Source organism: Rhinopithecus roxellana, chromosome 5 (genome assembly GCF_007565055.1).
Source record: "Rhinopithecus roxellana isolate Shanxi Qingling chromosome 5, ASM756505v1, whole genome shotgun sequence".
Classification (NCBI taxonomy): Eukaryota; Metazoa; Chordata; class Mammalia; order Primates; family Cercopithecidae; genus Rhinopithecus; species Rhinopithecus roxellana.
In genome coordinates, this window is record NC_044553.1 from 78,432,606 (window position 1) to 78,453,686 (window position 21,081).

Below are 21,081 nucleotides of genomic sequence, written 5' to 3' on the forward strand. Positions count from 1 at the left end.
AGAGACGGTCTCCAGAGAGATTTAGCTCCAGAGCTAAAATTGACCGAACTTGGCTATGGATTCAGTGTGAGGGTGGAGGAGCAGGAGGGGCCACAGCAAGGCCTGACTGAGCAGAACGGATGCAGGGAGGGCAGCGGGGGCATCCGCTGAGCGAGGACGGGAGACTCATGCTTAGGAGGGAGCATCACGAGCTCTGTTACGGGCATGTTAAGGTTTTTGTTATTTTGATAGAGGGTCTCGTTCTGTCGCCCAGGCTGGAGTCCAGTGGTGCAAACACAGCTCACTACAGCCTTGACCTCCCAGGCTGAAGCAGTCCTCCTGCCTCAGCCTCTCAAGTAGCTGGGACTACAAGTGATCAGCCACCATGATCGGCTGATTTTTAAATTTTTTGTAGAGACAAGGTCTCCCTATGTTGCCTAGGCTAGCCTTGAACTCCTGGGCTCAAACAGTCCTCCTGCCTCAGCCTCCCAAAGTGTTGGGATTATGGGCGTGAGCCACCACACCCAGCCACACATTGAGGTTTTTTTTTTTTTTTTTTTTTTTTTTTTTGAGACGGATTCTTGCTCTGCCGTCCAGGCTGGAGTGCAGTGGCCGGCTCTCAGCTCACTGCAAGCTCCGCCTCCCGGGTTCACGCCATTCTCCTGTCTCAGCCTCCCGAGTAGCTGGGACTACAGGCGCCCGCCTCATCGCCCGGCTAGTTTTTTGTATTTTTTAGTAGAGACGGGGTTTCACCGTATTAGCCAGGATGGTCTCGATCTTCTGACCTCGTGATCCGCCCGTCTCGGCCTTCCAAAGTGCTGGGATTACAGGCTTGAGCCACCGCGCCTGGCCTACACATTGAGTTTTAAGTGAAGCTTTGAAACTGCAAAGAAGCCGGGCGCGGTGGCTCACGCCTGTAATCCCAACACTTCAGGAGGCCAAGGCCAGTGGATCACTTGAGGTCAGGAGTTAGAGACCAGCCTGACCAACATGGTGTAACCTCATCTCTACTAAAAATATAAAATTAGCCAGGGGCAGTGGTGCACACCTGTAATCCCACCTACTCAGGAGGCTGAGGCAGGAGAATTGCTTGAACTCGGGAGGCAGAAGTTGCAGTGAGCCGATATGCCACTGCACTCTAGCCTGGGCAACAAGACCGAAAGTGCATCTCAAGAAAAAAAAAAAAAAAAAAGGTCAAGAAGAGGAGGTTGACCACGCAAGTGCCATGTCATCAAAGCCAAGGGAAAAGAACTTCAAGAGGAGGAAGCCACCAGGGTCCCCGCCTCCCAGAAGGCACAGAGATGAAGGCTGAGTCTGCCACTTGGTTTTGTTTTATTTATTTATTTATTTATTTATTTATGAAACGGAGTCTCACTCTGTCGCCAAAGCTGGAGAGCACTGGCACAATCTCAGCTCACTGCAACCTCCGCCTCCTGGATTCAAGCAATTCTCCTGCCTCAGCCTCCCGAGTAGCTGGGATTACAGGTGCCCGCCACCACGCCTGGCTAATTTTTGCATTTTTAGTAGAGACAGGGTTTCACCATGTTGGCCATGTTGATCTTGAACTCCTGACCTCAGTGATTCATCCACCTCGGCCTCCCAAAGTGCTGGGATTACAGGCATGAGCCACTGCGCCCGGCCAAACTGCCCCTTGGGTTTAGCCACAACGCCTGTGTTGATAAGGGATGATTCCACAGTGACTAGAGAAGGGTGTGAGCAACACAAGAGGTGGACAGTCTGAGAAATGAAGTTGTAATGGAGAGATGAGAGAGGAAGAGTGACAGAAGGATGTGGTAGATTTAGTTTTTTTCTTTTATTTCTTTTTTTTTTTTTTTTTTTTTTTTTGAGATGGAGTCTCCATCTGTCGCCTAGGCTGGAGTGCAGTGCTGCCATCTCAGCTCACTGCAACCTCTGCCTCCCAGGTTCAAGTGATTCTCCTGCCTCAGCCTCCTAAGTAGCTGGGACTACAGGTGCCCGCCACCACACCCAGCTAATTTTTGTATTTTTAGTAGAGACGGGGTTTCAGTATGTTGGCCAGGCTGGTCTCGATCTCTTGACCTCCCAAAGTGCTGGGATTATAGGCATGAGCCACCGCACCCAGCTGGTAGATTTAAGACAGCAGAGTCTTGAGCAAATTTGGCTGCCAAAGGGAAGGACATTGACCTTCAAGTCGTACTGAGTACTGAGAGTGAGGCAAGAGATAGAGACAGGAGGGGTGGTATATAGATGGTAGAGCCTTCCTTAGAGCAGGGGGTGGGTGGTGGGAACCCAGAACATGGGGGAACCAGCCTGAGATGGGAGAGGGATAGTCCCTCTGAAAGTGCAGAGAAGGAGAGAGACTCAGGCAGTGGTGCACTGGTGAATGTTTAATATCCAAATCTAGGACACGGGCTGGGTGGGGTAGCTCTGATTTATAGCATTTGCTGATATCCGTGGAGTTAATGCTCTCACTGTGGTCAATTTCAAGCTACCAACCTGACTTCACTGAATACAGCGGGGGATGGGGATTCCAGCAATCAGCTCTCACAGCTGGTGTAAGCTAGCCAGGGTTCAGAAACCTACAGTGAAGCCCGTGGCTATAGGATCACAACAGGGGCCAGCCAAGCAACACAAGAGAGATGGGCCAGGCATAAAACAAACGGGAGTGAAAGGACAGGGCTCAGCCAATGGGACCCTGAGGGTTGCAGGCCCAGGTGGCTGGATGTTCCCATTCATCTTTCCTTTTCTTTTTTTTTTTTTTTTGAGATGGAGTCTAGCTCTGTCACCTAGGCTGGAGTGCAGTGGCATGATCTCGGCTCAGTACAACCTCTGCCTCCTGGGTTCAAGCGATTCTCGTGTCTCAGCCTCCCCAGTAGCTGGGATTACAGGTGGGATTACCACTACACCTGGCTAATTTTTGTATTTTTAGTAGAGAGGGGGTTTTGCCATATTGGCCAGGCTGGTCTCGAACTCCTGACCTCAAGTGATCTGTCCGCCTCAGCCTCCCAAAGTACTAGGATTACGGGTGTGAGCCATTGCACCCAGCCTCTCTCTCTGTTTCTACTTGTTTTTTTCCTCTTTCTTTTCTCTCATCTCTCCCTTCTCTGCTCTGGCCACCAGCTCATCACAGATGAGCAAGACATAGATCCTACCCTTAAGGAGCTTGTGAACTGATGGGGAGCCTTCTCAGGACTCAGTCTGCTGTCTGGAAAAGTGGGGGAATACCTGCTACCAGCACCCCACCAATGGGGCAGAGGCGGTGGGAAGTGCAGGGAGGCTTCTCAGACACTCAAAGAACAGGCAGGGACAGCAAGGGCCTTCCTGGCAAAGGAAGGACACTGCCTGGCCAAAGGTGGTGAGGTGCGACAGCAAACTGACCAGCTTGCTGGGGCTCAGATGCCAAGGGGTGTGGCTTGGGAGTCAGTGAGTCTGAAGCCAAAGCAGGGGCCTGGACCTCACCTGCCTCTGTAGGCCCAATGAGGTGCTCAACTTTGTGGGAAGATAGCCAGGAGCAATTGAAGGGCTTAGGACAGAGGTGTGGCGTGGCCAGATCTGTTTTTTTTTTTTTTTTTTTTTTTTTTGAGATGGAGTCTCACTCTGTTGCCCAGTCTGGAGTGCAGTGGCCGGATCTCAGCTCACTGCAAGCTCCGCCTCCCGGGTTCACGCCATTCTCCTGCCTCAGGCTCTCGAGTAGCTGGGACTACAGGCGCCCGCCACCTCGCCCGGCTAGTTTTTTGTATTTTTTTAGTAGAGACGAGATTTCACCGTGTTGGCCAGGATGGTCTCGATCTCCTGGCCTCGTGATCCGCCCGTCTCGGCCTCCCAAAGTGCTGGGATTACAGGCTTGAGCTACCGTGCCTGGCCCAGATCTGTATCTTTATTTATTTATTTATTTATTTATTTATTTATTTATTTATTTATTTTTGAGACAGAGTTTCACTCTTGTTGCCCAGGCTGGAGTGCAATGATGCAGTCTCGACTCACTACAACCTCTGCCTCCCGGGTTCAAGCGATTCTCCTACCTCAGCCTCCCAAGTAGCTAGAATTACAGGCATGCACCATCATGCATATTTGGTATTTTCAGTAGAGACTGGATTTCATCATGTTAGTCAGACTGGTCTGGAACTCCTGACCTCAGGTGATCCACCCACCTTGGCCTTCCCAAGTGGTGGGATTACAGACGTGAGCCACTGCACCTGGCCCAGATCTGCATTTTAGAAAGACCTTTCTCACTGCAGTCTGGGAGACGGTGAGGAGGCTGCAGTCAGCAGGTAGTGGGGAAGAGGATGAAGGAGCTGTTGTCCTACTGAGCTGAGCACTGTCTGCCAGGCCCGGTTCTAAATACGTTCCATGTAACTTTTCAAACAACTCTTGGAGGTATATGCCATTAATGCTCCCATTTTACAGATAAGAAAACTAAGGCTTGACAAGATTAAGGAACCAGGTAACACAGTATGAATGGCAAGAACAAATATAAGAGCCTGTCTACGGCTAGATGTGGGGATGAGGCAGAGGGAAGGATATGGGAGCAGTTCCACTCTCTGGTGTAAGGGGGTGGTGCCGCCTGGGAGACCTGAAGGGGCTGGAGAAGAGGAATTCAGTTTGGAATTCCTGAGGGCCTTAGTGACATCCAAGCTGGGATGTCCCCTGCAAAGAGACACATTCTTTCAAGTCTTCCAGGAGAGGCTGGCTAGAAGTAAATTTGAGAGTGCGCACAGGGATGTGCTTGAAGTCATGGGCATGGAGGAGCTTGGTCAGGGAATGTGGGGTTGGGGAGAAGCAAGCCCTGAGGCTTATGGGGGTAGGCAGGGAGAGCAGCTGGCAAGGGAGTAGTGAAGGGAGCAGCCAGGGCCAGGGAGAGAAGCAGGTGGGCCTTGGAGGGACTCAGGGTGCAGGAGGGGTCATGGAGAAAAGGTGGATGTCAGCAGCATTTCAAGTAGCAGAGACTGGGTTGAGAAGGGTCTCCTAGGACCAAAGAACAGGCATCACTGCTCAGGCCTTTGTAAGGGCGTTTTCCATGGAGTGGTGGGGACAGGAGCGGGAAGCCAAGGGCTTGAGGATCCAGTGAGGAGGCGGGGACAGAATGGACCACCTATCCACCAGCGTGGCTGTAAAGGCAGGAAGAGCAGATGGAGGCAGGTGAAGGCTTGGTGTTGCAAAATAGTATCTTTTTTTTTCTTTCTTTTTTTTTTTGAGACAGAGTTTCACTCTTGTCACCCAGGCTAGAGTGCAATGGCGTGATCTTGGCTCACCGCAACCTCTGCCTCCTGGGTTCGAGGGGTTCAAGCGATTCTCCTGCCTCAGCCTCCTGGCTAATTTTGTATTTTTAGTAGAGACGGGGTTTCACCATGTTGGTCAGGCTGGTCTTGAACTCCCGACCTCAGGTGATCTGCCTGCCTCGGCCTCCCAAAGTGCTGGGATTACAGGTGTAAGCCACTGCACCTGGCCTGTGAAATGATTTCTCATAGCATGTCCTAACATTTCACATTTAACATTTCACAACTTTGATTTTAATCCATTTGTAAAGCTTCAGTCACTGACTCCTATTGGGAACCTCCAAAGCACAGTAAAATTTCAGCTATCCAGAATTCCTGGCAAATAAGTCATTCTGGAAAACCAACTTTTATCACGCCACTGCACTCCACCCTAGGCGACAGAGTAAGAATTTGTCTCAAAAAAAAAAACAAAAAACAAAAAACAAATAGCTAGTTAGGCATAGTAGTGTATGCCTATAGTCTTAGCTCCTCTACGATCCTGCCATTGCACTCCAGTCTGGGTGACAGTGAGACTCTGTTTAAAAAAATAATAAAAGTAGAAGATATAAGGAACCCCTGCATCCTGCCATCCAGCTTCAGCACTTACCAACTCAAAGTTAATTATGTCTCATCTCTACCCCACCTGCTCCCCACAAGCCCTGAAATATTCTGAAGCAAATCCATGAATTACAGCAATTCATCTGTAAAGCTTTTGTATGTTTCTCCAAAAGACAACACTTTAAAAACATAACCACAGGCCGGGCGCGGTGGCTCACGCCTGTAATCCCAGCACTTTGGGAGGCCGAGACGGGCGGATCACGAGGTCAGGAGATCAAGACCATCCTGGCTAACACAGTGAAACCCCGTCTCTACTAAAAAAAAAAAATACAAAAAGCCGGGCGCGGTGGCTCAAGCCTGTAATCCCAGCACTTTGGGAGGCCGAGACGGGTGGATCACGAGGTCAGGAGATCGAGACCATCCTGGCTAATACGGTGAAACCCCGTCTCTACTAAAAAATACAAAAAACTAGCCGGGCGAGGTGGCGGGTGCCTGTAGTCCCAGCTACTTGGGAGGCTGAGGCAGGAGAATGGCGTAAACCCGGGGGGCGGAGCTTGCAGGGAGCTCAGATCGCGCCACTGCACTCCAGCCTGGGCGACAGTGCGAGACTCAGTCTCAAATAAATAAATAAATACAATAAAAAATAAAAAACATAACCACAATACCATATTAGTCCTTAATTTTTTTTTTTTTTTTGAGATAGATTTTCACTCTTGTCACCCAGGCTGGAGTGCAATGGAGCAATCTCCGCTCACTGCAACCCCTGCCTCCCGGGTTCAAGTGATTCTCCTGCCTCAGCCTCCCAAGTAGCTGGGATTACAGCCATGCACCACCACGCCTGGCTAATTTTGTGTGTGTGTGTGTATGTGTTTTTTGTTTTTTGTTTTTATGTGAGACGGAGTCTTGCTCTGTCCCCCAGGCTGGAGTGCAGTGGCCGGATCTCAGCTCACTGCAAGCTCCACCTCCCAGGTTCACGCCATTCTCCTGCCTCAGCCTCCCGTGTAGCTGGAACTACAGGCGCCCGCCACCTCGCCCGGCTAGTTTTTTGTATTTTTTTTAGTAGAGACGGGGTTTCACCGTATTAGCCAGGATGGTCTCGATCTCCTGACCTCGTGATCCGCCCGTCTTGGCCTCCCAAAGTGCTGGGATTACAGGCGTGAGCCACCGCGCCCGGCCCTTGTATTTTTTTTAGTAGAGACGGAGTTTCACCATGTTGGCCAGGCTGGTCTCGAACTCCTGACCTCAGGTGATCCACCCACCTTGGGTTCCCAAAGTGCTAGGATTACAGACATGAGCCACGGTGCCCGGCCCTAAAATTTTTTAACAATTTTTCAATATAGTCAAATATCCATTGTTCAAAAATATCCATTGTTCAAATTTCCCCAATATCTTTTTTTTGTTTTCCCAGTTGGGTTAAAATTTCGCTCCAAACAAGGTCTGCACGTTGCATTTTTGTGCTGTCTCTAAAGACTCCCTTTCTTTTTTTCATGTAATGCATTTGTTGAGGAAACCAGGCTGCTTGGAAGGATGAGCCTGGGGGAATGAGGGAGACGAAGAGAGGAGGCAGGGAGGAGAGAAGGATGGGTGTTCAGATAGACGTGCCACCCATGCTAGGGGACACAGGCAGGATGTGGAAGCCTGTCTCCCTAACTGGGAGGGGAGGCCAGGGCTGCTGAAGGGTGGAGCCCAACCCTGGGTACCCCCCTCCCTCCACCACATCCAGCTGCTGGACGTGAGGGGAGATAGAAAGACGGCCTGAGTCAGGAGCAGGGGCAGAGCTTGGGTTGTTGAGGGGTCCCGCTGCCCACGTCAGACTGGAGGTGAGGGAGGGGCGGGGCCTGACAGCAGGCCTGGAAGGAACAGGATGTCTATGCTGGAGAGGGAGAGAGAGGACAGTGCCAAAACCCAGCTCCTGGCCAGTCCCCAGCTCCTCCCTGCCTGGCCCTATCCCAGGATCCCCTCCCCGGCCTCTCAGCTATGATCTACCCCAGGGCCCAGACATCAGGTGCCTTCACAATGCCGGTGGTCAGTGGTCCAGGTCCCTTGTTCTGCCTTCTCCTCCTGCTCCTGGAACCCCACAGTCCTGAGACGGGGCGTCCTCCTCTGCACAGGTTTGAGTACAAGCTCAGCTTCAAAGGCCCAAGGCTGGCATTGCCTGGGGCTGGAATACCCTTCTGGAGCCATCACGGAGGTGAGGGGCAGGGATAGGGACCAGCCATGCCCAGGGTCCCTCAAAGTGCTGGAGGGGCTGTGACTTGATGGGGAATGGGTCTGTCACAGCCATCCTCTGTCCAGGGTGGGGTAGGGCCTGGGACAGTGCCAGTCACCCCAGGACCCCTCCCAGGCTTGTCTCCTGCCCCACCCCCTCAACACTCCCGAACCCTGCCCAGGCTGTTTCTCCTCTACCTCTCTGCTTCCCTCCGCCAGGACTTCTCTCTTCTCCTCTGCCTCTCCTTGGACCCCTGCCCTTCCTCTGCCTCTCTGACCTGTGAACACACAGACACATGCTCACACACTAAGTCCCAGACACACAGAAGGCAATGTGGACCAACACAAACCTCCACTCTCCTGGCTCCATCCCGGCAGGCCTGTGGCTGGCCATGAGAACTGGGGGCTACCTGGAGGGAGGCATCCTCATTCCAGGTGAGTGGGCACCAGCCCTTCCCTGTATGTGTGTTGTGGGTGGAAGCAGGCATGAGAGCATCTTAGCCCATAGGTTTGTGTTCAGGGACTTCCAAACCTGGACCTACAGAGTGTGTCTTCTACCAGATCTTGTTCCAAAAAGGATTTGTGATGATGGAACTACACGATAGAGGGGAGCTTACTTACATTAGGAGTGAGCAAGGACAATGAGGATTAGAGTGGAGCATGAAATAGTCTAGGAGCATGGCTTCCAAAACATACGCTGTGAGGTCTGTCCACCTCAGAGTTAGGCCATAAATTTAATTCTGAGCCTCTTAGCAGGCAAAGCAAAGATAGAAAGCAGATCAGCTGTGGATTTCTGTCTATAAGATGTGAGTTCTTGGCCAGGCACAGTGGCTCACGCCTGTAATCCCAGCACTTTGGGAGGCCGAGGCAGGTGGATCAAGAGGCCAAGAGATCGAAACCATCCTGGCCAAAATGGTGAAACCCCGTCTCTACTAAAAATACAAAAATTAGCTGGGTGTAGTGGCACGCACCTGTAGTCCCAGCTCCTCAGGAGGCTGTGGCAGGAGAATTGCTTGAACCCAAGATCCTGCCATTGCACTCCAGCCTGGGCACCACAGAACCAGACTCTGTCTCAAAAAAAAAAAAAAAAAAAAAAAAAAAAAAAAAAAAAAAAAAAAGTTAGTTCTGAGAAATGGCATGATTCCTGACTAAGGCCAGGACAAAATATCCCTTTTTATTTATTTATTTATTTTTTTGAGATGGAATTTCACTCTTGTTGCCCAGGCTGGAATGCAATGGTGTGATCTCTGCTCACTGCAACCTCCACCTCCCAGATTCAAGTGATTATCCTGCCTCAGCCTCCTGAGTAGCTGGGATTACAGGTGCGTGCTACCACACGCAGCTAATTTTTATATTTTCAGTAGACACGGGGTTTCACCATGTTGGTCAGGCTGGTCTCGAACTTCTGACCTCAGATGATCCGCCCGCCTCAGTCTCCCAAAGTGCTGGGATTATAGGCGTGAGCCACTGCGCCCAGCCCAAAATATATCCCTTTAAGATGACAGGCCCTATCAGTAGGGTTTCTTCCAGTCCTCTTTCATAGAGACACAGGAGGTAACAAAAAAGTGGGCTGTTTCTCACAACACCATACTGGCCCCTGCCTCAGGACTGGGATGGCAAGCTTATACAACACTCATTGCTCTGGGCCTTGCCAAGTCTGGGTGTCACAGATCATGTAAGGGAACAGAGGCACCTTCTCCAAGATCACCCAGTGATGTGTGCATTGTCTATTCATTCATTGGTTCACCCTGATGCTCCTCTGTGCCCAGCCCAGAGACACAGGGTAGAGCCAGGCTGAAGGAGCCCATGGTCTGGGGCAAGGTCTCACCCACAGGCCTTGTAAGGCTGAAAGCATAGTAGACAGTGGGCAATCCTTGCCTTCTGCAAGGATTTCAGAGGCAGTGACAGCTTCCAGAGGCCCTGGGACTTGTGGCCTTGCAGCTCCGAGCCTCCCTACCCCCATCCCTGGCCTTTATAGAGCAAACAGGCTGGATTAGCAGCCTCCAGAACGTCCTGGCAGAGTCTGGGCCCTCGGCCAGGTTCCAGGCTGGCAGGTTGGAGGGTGGGGAGCGAGCTGGAGTAGGGCCTCTGAGTTCCCTGCCCCCAGTTCTTGCCAAGACTGCCTCAGTTTCTCTCCCATTCCTCCTTCCTACCATGCAGGGCTCCTTCCTCCCCACCTCACCACCGCCAGTGACAATTCTCACACACACACTCCGTCCTGCACTCTTTCATCGCCATTCTGCAGGCCAGTTCTCATCTCCACAACTTTGCTTTCCTGCTTTCCTCACCTTGAAATTCCCTCTAGGTCCTGTCCACCAGGAAGCTCCGGCCTCATTTGGCCACAGCCTAGAGTCCTGGGCCTCCTTGCAGTTACTTCTCCTAAAGTGCTCTTCTGTGTTCTGTGGTCTCAGGCACTTCCTTTTTGGTCACAAGGCCTCAGTTTCCTCATCTGAGAAATGGGAAGAGTTAGACACAAATCTCTCTCGTGGTGGAAAAAGCTTGCACTTAGGAGTCATAGGGAGCTGAATTCTGTCCAATCCACTTAGTTCCTTAACTTTTCTGAGCCTCAGTTTCCTCATCTGTTAGATGGGGTCTTATAAAAACAGACAACACACACTGCAGTGAGGCTTCACTGACGACGCAGACAGTGCTGGCATTCATTGCCCTCCCTGGCAAACGCCCCCCCAGCTGTGCTGGGCTCTGACTCCTGCTTCCCTGGCTGGCTGGTTATTTAATGGCAGGCCTTGGTGTTGTCTCTTCCTCTTCCGGGAGCCCAGCCCAAGCTGGTGAGAGAGACTGAAGGGGGAACTGGGGTGTAGTGGGGCCTGGGGCTTGAACTGCCCTGGTCCACAGACGCCATCCTGGGCCTGGAGGAAGTGCGGCTGACGCCATCCATGAGGAACCGGAGTGGCGCCGTATGGAGCAGGGCCTCTGTCCTCTTCTCTGCCTGGGAAGTAGAGGTGCAGATGAGGGTGACGGGATTGGGGCGCCGGGGAGCCCAGGGCATGGTGAGTGTCCTCTCCCAGAGCTGACAGAGCAGGGTGGGTCAGGGAGGCGGGTGATGAGCCCTGGGGTCCCAGTATCTCACACGGTTCCCTGAGCTGAGGGGCTGTGGACCTATAGGTTGTGTGGTACACCCAAGGCAGGGGCCATGTAGGCTCTGTCCTCGGGGGGCTGGCCTCATGGGACGGCATCGGGATCTTCTTTGACTCCTCGGCAGAGGATACTCAGGTGCGTAGTTGTCTCCTGCCTGCCAGCCCCCCTGCCCGCCCACACCCTCCCCCTCCCGCCGTGCCCGCGGCTCAGGCTGCTTCTCACCTCCCTGCAGAACAGTCCTGCCATCCGTGTGCTGGCCAGCGATGGGCACATCCCCTCTGAGCAGCCTGGGTAAGGGCCTGTCTAGACTGACCCCTCACCTCCATTTTTGCATTGGGAGGGGCCCATCCCCCCCATCCGAGCCCCTGCCCCAGCCTACTCCAGCAGGGGGCCCACCCTCCCAGAGCTGCCATCCTTGCTGGACTCTCACTCAGCCAAAGTCCACCCCCCTGGGGCTTGATTCCTGCAACCCAACAGCCCCAGGTGAAATGACACAGGCTGTGGCCTATGATGAGTATCTTCGCTCCCATGATCTCATCCCATCTCCAACACCCTCCATAAGTGGGGGTTATTCGTGCCATTTACAGGTCAGGACATTGAGCCCCAGAGAGGGGAATGGACGTGCTGTGGGCAGAGCTGAACTTTGAGCCCAGATTTATCCCTGAAGGGTCCCCGCTCTTCCCTGCTTAGCTGTCCCTTCGCTTTCCCACATGATCTGGCTTCTGTCCCTCCCCAGCCGCCCCGATGCCTCCTCAGTAGCTGGGCCAGTTTGTCAGTGTCTCTCAGCAACCTTCTCTTGGCTCATAACAATTAGAGTAATTGCCTGCATTTATGGAGTGAGCTGACTGTATGCCAGGCCCAGCACCAAGTCCTTCTCATTTACTGTCTTAGTTAACCCTCATAACATTGTTATGAGGTCGTTCCAATTACCGTCCTCATTTTAGAGATGGCAACACTGGGGTTTGGAGAGATGAGATGGCTTGCCCAAGGTCACACAGCTCGGGGCACAAACCCAGGTGGCTGCTCTGGTGCTGGCTTCTCCCCTGCCCTGTGCTGCCTCCCTCTTGGCGGAAGGCGGCACTGTCAGACACTCTGCTGTGAGTAGCCTGAGGTGTCCAGAGACACTCAGCATTTAACACTCTTCTCCTGACTTCCCAGACCCTGCCATGCCGACCCGTCAGGGAGGCAGCCTGGTCACATTGTCCTTGGCTGCCAGGACATGTCCGGGTCATCCATCCTGAGTCAGCTGGGAGAGGAAGGGGAAGCCAGAGGCACAGGGGACTTGGAGTTTAAGAGAAGAGGGAAGGGCCAGGCGTGGTGTTTCATGCCTGTAATCCCAGCACTTTGGGAGGCTGAAGCGGGCGAATCATCTGAGGTCAGGAGTTTGAGACCAGCCTGGCCAACATGGTGAAACCCCGTCTCTACTAAAAACAAAAAAAAATTAGCGGGGTATGGTGGCGAGCACCTGTAATCCCAGCTACTCCGGAGGCTGAGGCAGGAGAACCACTTGAACCCAGGAGGCAAAGGTTGCAGTGAGCCGAGATCGTGCCACTGCACTCCAGCCTGAGCAACAGAGCAAGACTCCATCTCAGAAAAAAAAAAAAAAAGAGAGAGAGAGAGAAGAAGGAGGGAGGGACGGGTGATAGGACGAGGGTGATAGGTGGGTCGGGGGGATGGAGGGCAGAAACTGCATTGTTAGTCCAGGCCTTTGTCCCCTTGAGGATGGGCCACAGGGAGGCCCCTAGTCCCTTCTGTAAATCCAAGTCCCAACACTCTGCCAGGCAGGGCTTGCTTCCCCTGCCCCTCTCTCTTCTGCCGAGGGAGCAGGCTACAAGAAGGGAGACTCAAGCTAGACAAGGTACCTATCCCATGCCAGCTCACCCAGCAGAAAGGGAGGTGGCACAGCAGATCTGGGCAGAGTGGCTTCTGGGACTGCCCTCACTGGCCAGGCCTTGAGTCCTGTATATCCTGGCGGATTCCAACTGCCCACAAAGGCCAGGCGCGGTGGCTCACTCCTATAATCCCAGCACTTTGGGAGCCAAGACAGGCGGATCACTTGAGGTCAGGAGGTCGAGACCAGCCTGACCAACAATGTGAAACCCCATCTCTACTAAAAATACAAAAATGAGCCAGGCATGCTGGTGCATGCCTGTAGTCTCAGCTACTTGGGAGACTGAGGTGGGAGGATCACTTAAGCCCAGCAGGCAGAGGTTGCAATGAGCCACAACTGTACCATTGCACCCCAGCCTGGGCAACAGAGTGTGACTCTTTCTCAAAAACAAACAAATGAACAAACTGCCCACAGGTATGGAGCCAGCCAAGTGCTGGGCTCCTGTCATCGGGACTTCCGGAACCGGCCACACCCCTTCAGAGCACGGATCACCTACTGGGGGCAGAGGCTGCGCGTGAGTCACTTCCTGCTTCTGACAGGGCTCTGAGTTACAGAGCTGCTGTGTGTGCGTGCCCATGGCCCCAACATACCAGTGCCTGTGACACCACGTGAGGCCCCTAGCACACACGGGCCAACATCTACAGGGGATCCTCCATCCCTACACAGAATCCTAACACTCACCCAGAGCACATATATGCAAGGGCTCACATGAGACCAGGAGTGCTGGTCACCTCCATGCCATTCTGATACCAAGCCCTAGGGCCACCTGCCCTTCTATGGCCAGGGGAGCCAGGGAGTCAGAGGTAAGGACAACCCCCCACCGCTCACTCCCTCCGTGTCCCTCAGGTGTCCTTGAACAGCGGCCTCACCCCCAGTGATCCAGATGAGTTCTGTGTGAATGTGGGGCCCCTGCTTTTGGTCCCTGGAGGTTTCTTTGGGGTTTCAGCAGCCACCGGCACCCTGGCAGGTGAGGATCCCACTGGTCAGGTAAGAGCAGAAGGGCAGTGATGAATGAATCACCCTGAGCACCCCTTTTAAAGTCCACTGGGGTGGCATCAGCCACTTCACCACATGACCTGGGCCTCCATGGCCCTTGGGAGAAGTCACATCTGCCTTGAGACTTGCAAGTCTCAAATGGGATAAAACAAGAGAAACTTTGATTTCAGTGCTGGCCCCATAAGTGCCCCTAGCTGGGAGCTGTGGGACAAGTGGAAGACAGACAGCAAGGAGGGACATTTAGGAAAATGGAGCAAAGAGATGTGATGCCATGGAGAGTCCACAGAGGATCACACAGTGGGAAAGCCGAGGGAAACCAGAGCGTGGGAGTCCTTGAATGCCAGGACCTTAGTCTGGTTTCTGAGGAGGAGAGTGATACAGTCAGAGCTATGCTGGAGAGGGAGCCACTGCATAGTTGCTACTACCAGTAGCAACTGTGCTCTGGGGGCCTGAGCGTGTCACTTGGTTTGCTGCCATGGCTCTAGCCCAGGATGTTTTGGGATCGTCCAGTTCTGCCACTCACAGGGGCCTGCCTCTGACTGAGTGTGAGGTTCAACCCTCACCACCCACCCATCTACCTGTCAACCCTCACATCTTTCCTATGAAGTGAGCAAGACAAGCATCAGATGATGGCCCAAAGTCACGCCTCTTGCCTCAGTGGGATATCATGGCGGTGAAGGTGGAGGATGAGCAAGGGGGCTGCTAGGTGGAGGGGTCTTACTTCTCCTTCATCTGTCCCCTTCCAGATGATCATGATGTCCTGTCCTTCCTGACTTTCAGCCTGAGTGAGCCCAGCCCAGAGGTGATGCCAGCCCTGGCCTACCTGGGAATGGCAGCCCAGGGACCCTGCCCTTGCCCATGTCATGGTGCCCTCAGACCTGCCATTCCACCCCTTACCTCCACCTGGCCTCTGAGCTCTGTTCAGGCCAGACCTTGTGCTGGGCAGTGCTGTGGGCCAGGCTCGGTCTGCAAGGCCTCACAGGCTGGCTGGCTCAGGCTGTGACATTACAGTTCAGAGTGATCAGTGCCAGGTCTCAAAAGGCACAGGGGGCTGTGGGAGCACAGAGGAGGGGTCCCAACCAGCCAGGCGGTCAAGGAAGGCTGCCTGGAGGAGATGAGCTTAAAGAGCCGCGGATCAGCACGTACAGGCCTGAGGCCACAGCAGGGAGGGAAGAGGGTGGGGATCTGTGTGAAGGCAGAACTCAGACAGCTGGAAACTGCAGGGCCAGATGGCCAGGGAGGGAGACTGGGCTCGTGGGGAAGCCTGTGGGAAGGCTCCCCTCGCCTCTGGATCTCCCATGGGTTTGGGGCCCGACTTTCTGTCTTCCTCCCCCAGGTTCCCCCTCAGCCCTTCCTGGAGATGGAGCAGCTCCGTCTGGCGAGGCAGCTGGAAGGGCTGCGGGCAAGGCTGGGCCTGGGCACCAGGGAGGATGTAACTCCAAAGTCAGGCTCTGAAGCTCAAGGGGAAGGTAGGGACTGAGAGAGCAGGCAGGTGGCGCCCATCTGAGTGTCACAGCATCCTCCACCCTTATGACCAGGAGTCCTTTAATCAGAAGGGAAACTGAGGCCTGAGGAGGCCATATCTAAGCAGGCCCTGGGCCCAAGTGTTCTGTCCTATCCCCACCTTACCACTCAGATTCATTTTCCAGGAGAGGGTCTTGGAGGCAGCAGCCACACTTTCTGGCACCCCCTCCAAGAAGCCCCCCCAAAGATAAGATAGGCTGTGTTATGCCACCATGGCTGGCTGCCCATCCCAGCTCTGCCCTAATCCCCAGGGGAAAGGCTCTTTGACCTGGAGGAGATGCTGGGCAGACACAGCCGGATCCTTCAGGCTCTGCGGGGTCTCTCCGAGCAGCTGGCCCAGGCTGAGAGGCAATGGAAGAAGCAGCTGGGGCCCCCAGGCCAAGCCAGGCCTGATAGAGGCTGGGTGAGTAGCCCCACAGGCATCCAAGGCTCCACCTGCGGGCCTGAAAGAGTTGCAAGCACTGTAGTAAGCAACTAGTCTCCCTAAGGCCTGGAGGGAAAGGAGGGCAGGGATGAAATGCTGCAGGTCACAGGATGGGGTACGGCAGCATGCGGGATAGCATCTCTGCACAACCAAATGTGCATGGGGCTGGGGCTGGGGCTGAGGCTGGGGCTGGGGACAGGAGATGCCAGATATTTGGACTTGGCTCTGTAGATGAATGACAGAAATAGACTAGGTGCTAATTTGCATGTAGCTTCACATGCAATTTGCATATGGCTTGCTTAATGCTCAGTTGCACCAGAAGCCTCATTTCATCTCCATTGCCATCTGGCTCCTCCCCCAGGGAGTCATGCCTCGGGTCATGCCCAGCCTGGGGGCCTGAGAGCTAAACTCAGCCAAGGTGTTAGATACTGGGCAGAGGAGGCCAGCAGCTCTTGCGGGCTTTGCTGGACTCTGACAGCTCGAGGTTTTAATCTTGTGTCAGAGCAGCTTAGGCTGGGCTGCTAGTGTGGGGAAACGGGGAGGGGACTCACACTCCAGGGCCAGGCCTCTCTGATCCTACCGCCAGGCCCTGGACACCACTTAGTAAGGCAGGGACCCAAACACTGGGTGTTGACCAGCACTGGCCCCAGCTTGGATAGTGCCCTGGGCGAACCGGGAAAGAGAGGACTAGGCTGGGCCTCTGCCTCCTTCAGGGGACAGAACCACTTTTAGAAGGGAGAGGTATTGGCCGGGCGCGGTGGCTCAAGCCTGTAATCCCAGCACTTTGGGAGGCCGAGACGGGCGGATCACGAGGTCAGGAGATCGAAACCATCCTGGCTAACACGGTGAAACCCCGTCTCTACTAAAAATACAAAAAACTAGCCGGGCGAGGTGGCGGCGCCTGTAGTCCCAGCTACTCGGGAGGCTGAGGCAGGAGAATGGCGGGAACCCGGGAGGCGGAGCTTGCAGTGAGCTGAGATCTGGCCACTGCACTCCAGCCTGGGTGACAGAGCGAGACTCCGTCTCAAAAAAAAAAAAAAAAAAAAGAAGGGAGAGATATTTTGGCTGGGCGTGGTGACTCACGCTTGTAATCCTAGCACTTTGGGAGGCCAAGGCAGGTGGATCACGAGGTCAAGAAATCGAGACCATCCTGGCCAACATGGTGAAACCCTGTCTACTAAAAATACAAAAATTATACAAAAATTAGCTGGGCGTGGTGGCGTGCGTCTGTAGTCCCAGTTACTTCCTGTAGTCCCAGTTAGGAGGCTGAGGCAGAAGAATCGCTTGAACCTGGGAGGTGGAGGTAGCCGTGAGCTGAGATTGTGCCACTGCACTCCAGCCTGGCGACAGAGCAAGACTCCATCTCAAATAAATAAGAAGGGAGAGGTATTTTGAGAAAACCCTGAAGTGGCCACTGTTGGGAGGAAACAACCACCCCTGGGGAGAGGGGTGTGAGTGGAGGGGGAATGTGGGAAGCCCCTGTGGATGAGGTCAGAGAAACACAGTGTGTCCAAATAAGGAAGGCCTGGTAATCTGGGAAGGCCTCTGGAAGGAAGAGGCTGCAGTGAACCTGGGAAGGTGGGCTCTGACAAGAGAGGGGCTGTGTCCTGGGGCCTAGACAAGAGGCTGGCCCTCCTGCAGGACTCTTCTAAGGTCGATGCCCTGCTCCATGGACAGAGGACCCTGCTCCAGGCCTTGCAAGAGATGAGGTAAGGGACTGGGTGGAGACCCCTCCACCACCTTGTTTCTCTGCCTGAAGTTCCTCCCTTAGCCCTTCATTCCTTCCATCATTTCCTGAGCGCCCAGCACACAGCCTGTCAATTGGAAGGGCTGGGGGTGGAGTTAGGTTTGTTGAGTTGACTTGAATTTAACTGAATCAAGTTTAATGTTTTGCAAGTCCTTGTTGAAAAGCAGTTCTCTCCAGGAGAAGCCCATCATGAAGGTCGCCTCAGACACTCCCACCCTCAGGAGGGTTAAGAAATCTGAGCGTTCCTTCAGCGGCAGCTCCTGGGATGAGGGGCATTTTGATGGGGGCTCTTGGAGAGGGAGCACAGCCAAGACCAGACCAGCTGCAGGAGGCAGTCCCTGACTTGGCTTTGCACCCCCATTAGCTTCCCGTTATCCCACTCTAGGCTGGATCTCTGGAGCCCTGGGGGTTGGGGGAGTTCTGGGGACGCCGTGGAGGAGGCATATGTCCCAACCTGAAGCCTAAAGCCCCCCTGTACACACAGAGCTAGATGGTTAGGGTTGGGGGTGGAGAGGCACCTAGATGAGAAGAAGGAAAGGAGTTAAATCCAGGATGTAAGGCAGAGCTGGGGAGCCTGGGGTTGACACAGATAGCTTTAGGGAGATCTTTATCTGAGCTAAAGTCTCAGGATCTAGGAAGAAGGTTGGAGGAGAAAAGACCAGCCCCCAAGAAGGGCCCCCATGGATGGTACCTGTTCCCCACCCATGTGCTGCCCCTGGGGAGATGGGAAATGATTAGGCCATTTGTGTGGAAGCAGAAGAGGTAATGAGTCATCTTACTTGGTTTCCACCCCTGATTAGGGATGCAGCTGTCCGCATGGCCGCAGAAGCCCAGGTCTCCTACCTGCCTGTGGGCACCGAGCATCATTTCTTAGAGCTGGACCACATCCTGGGCCTCCTGCAGAAGGAGCTTCAGGGCCCGGCGGTGAGGGGGAAGGAGCGGGGAGCATGGGGTCCCCAACCCTGATGTCTGGACTCAGCCACCCTTCTTCTAGCACTTTGGCAGCCCCAAGCCATCCTGCCTTTGCCCTCCCCTCCCAGGACTGCTGGCAAGCACATCTCTGCCTGTGTCAGTGTCTGTATGTGCGTGCATACATGCCAGCACACATCTCATCTTCTCTCTGCCCTCTCTGCTCTCTGGAGAGTCCCACAGATTCAGCACCAGCAGGGCCCTGAACACCCCTCAATCCAAATGGGGTGGGCCATGTCCAAGATCATTCAGAGTCCAGTGGTGGAGTCGGATCTTCCCCATGCCCTGTCCCATCCTCCTTCCCTCGCCCTCACCCTGCTCACCCTGTCTTTGGCTCTCTACTTCTGTCTTTCTCTTCTCTTGAGCCCTGGGCCCCTTGATGATCCCAGGCCTTCCCAGCTGTTCCCACAAATGCAGCCATGGGAGCTGGGGTGGGGGAGGCAGCTTTGTACACTGCCCCCTCTCCAAGTTCCCTGGATGAGAGCCAGGACACCCTGAGCCTGGGGAAAGGAAACGGAGCATGCACATGGCCTAGATTCCAGGTCCCCCCTCCTTTTGAGTAAGAAACTAAGCTAGGACCTTAGACTTTCCCCTTTCAGAAGGCAGCGGCCAAGGCCCCCCGCCCACCTGGCCAGCCCCCAAAGGCCTCCTCGTGCCTGCATCCTGGCATCTTCCTGTTCTTCCTCCTCATTCAGACTGTAGGCTTCTTCAGCTACGTGCACTTCAGGTGGGCCACCCCGTGAGTAGGACTTCCTACAGCACTGGCATCTCCTGGTTCTCAGCTATAGCCATTGGATTTAGGAGAGAGGACACTTCAGCCCAGAGGGGACCCGCCCAGTCCCCAAATCACAAAGAGCACAGTGCAGGATAGGGCCCATTCTCTCACCAAGCACCACTGACCACCTGCTCAGCCCCCAGCCCCATCTGGGTCCTGCTCTCACGGAGCTCACTCACACAGGTTTAACTGACCCTGTGTAGTCAATGCCATGATGTCAGGAAGCTGAGGGGCTACAAGAATGCAGGAGAACATACTTGACCCCCCTTGGTTAGGGAATCAACCTGGAAGGGACATTTGATATGGTCATTAAGGTGACTAGGAGTTTTCCACCCTGACAAGATAGGTAAAGGCATAGAGGCAGAGGGAACAGCATGAGAAAAGGCAGGGAGGTGTGAGAAAAACATAATATTTTAGAGAAAAAGTGGCAAGTTCAGTAGTGTTGGAGCAAAGGGCAGGACCTTTGTGAAATTGGGCAAAGAGATCTGAAAAAGTGAGAGGAGGTCACTAGTTTTGCTTGGTGTGTGTTTGCTGAATGAACGTGCACCATTTAGAGATGTGGGGTGTGCTAAGGGCCTCAGCAATGAGACTGACAATCTTTGTTGGTGGAGTTTCAAGACAAGAAGAGTCCGTGTGGGCTGGGATGGTCCTGGAGGAGGAGTAAAATGAGCTAAGCTTTAAAAAGCACAAGGTGGAAATGCTCACAGGCTTCAGCACATGCACAGGAGTGCAGTGGTGGCAATCAGCCTAGAGCTACTAGGACAGACCTTACATGCCCGGGGGGAAAGCGTGGACCATATGCAGCAGGCCAAAGAGCCGCAGAAAGTCCAAGAACAGGGGAAGCTGTGGTGCAGTGAGTGTAGCAAGACAAGCACGAGAGTCTTGATTTTTCGAAAGCCCATAAAGGAGAGATACAAGTAGCCTGTAACCTTTTCTCTCGCAGCAGGCAGCAGCTGAACGAGAGCCGGCAGGAGTGTCTGTCCACAGGCAGCCTTCCTCTGGGTCCTGCACCACACACCCCCAGGGCCCCGGGGATTCTCAGGAGGCAGCCTCTCCCTGCCAGCATGCCTGCCTGACCCACCTCAGAGCCTGCTTTGCATCACTGGGAAGTAGGCAGTGTCTGGGGTGGGTGCTTGGTCAGCATCCTCTCCGTCTGGGTGCCCAGCTCCCACCCACACCTGAGCTTTCAGCACACGCCCACCTTATTAAAGGTGATTTCCCTCTCCCCATGCTGTGATATGATGGTCTTCTTTCCAGCCTCACCCTAATCTCTGTGAAGGCTTCCTCCGCTTCTGAGTAGCTGGCTAGGAGTGCGCTCCAAGCAGGCAAGGAGGCCAAGGCCTGGCTTAACCTCCAAAGGAACAGATACCCACGGGCTTTGAACCCTCGACTATGGAGGAAAAGAGAGCCATGACTGTATATAATGCTGTCCTCAAATTCACCCAGAACAGAGAGCAGTGTCCCTCCTGAGTCCCTCCAGCTCAGCCAGCATCACTGAGCAGCTCTCTCCCTCCCCACTCCTAATTGCTCCAGGGGCAGCAGGGGAGGCGCGTGACAGAGCAACCCCGAGAGGCCAACTCGCGGAACCATAACTGGGATTCCCGCTCGCGCCCTCAGGTCTCCCTCCCTTTTTCAGCGTCAAGCTCTTTGGGCAGCTGCTGGGTTCAGTGAGTTGGGTGG

The 21,081-nt window shown here is 54.0% G+C and overlaps 1 protein-coding gene across 1 annotated transcript; it reads left to right on the forward strand.

Moving 5' to 3' along the window:
• The first annotated feature begins 7,787 nt into the window (after window positions 1–7,787).
• On the forward strand, window positions 7,788–20,578 carry LMAN1L (lectin, mannose binding 1 like). The gene is made up of 13 exons (XM_010375871.2): window positions 7,788–7,962; window positions 10,833–10,987; window positions 11,103–11,210; window positions 11,308–11,366; window positions 13,381–13,480; window positions 13,813–13,933; window positions 14,709–14,764; window positions 15,299–15,431; window positions 15,738–15,889; window positions 17,552–17,619; window positions 18,458–18,581; window positions 19,226–19,353; window positions 20,348–20,578. The coding sequence occupies exons 1-13, from the start codon at window positions 7,788–7,790 to the stop codon at window positions 20,475–20,477; spliced, it is 1,509 nt and encodes a 502-aa protein (XP_010374173.1). The 3' UTR covers window positions 20,478–20,578.
• The last annotated feature ends 503 nt before the right edge of the window (window positions 20,579–21,081 follow it).

Bases quoted from the DNA above. Each gene is read 5' to 3' on its own strand.
- LMAN1L (XM_010375871.2), top strand. From the start codon at position 7,788: ATGCCGGTGGTCAGTGGTCCAGGTCCCTTGTTCTGCCTTCTCCTCCTG. The intron at 10,988-11,102 runs GTGAGTGTCCTC...GTGGACCTATAG, and splicing joins GCCGGGGAGCCCAGGGCATG to GTTGTGTGGTACACCCAAGG. The intron at 13,934-14,708 runs GTGAGGATCCCA...GTCCCCTTCCAG, and splicing joins AGCCACCGGCACCCTGGCAG to ATGATCATGATGTCCTGTCC.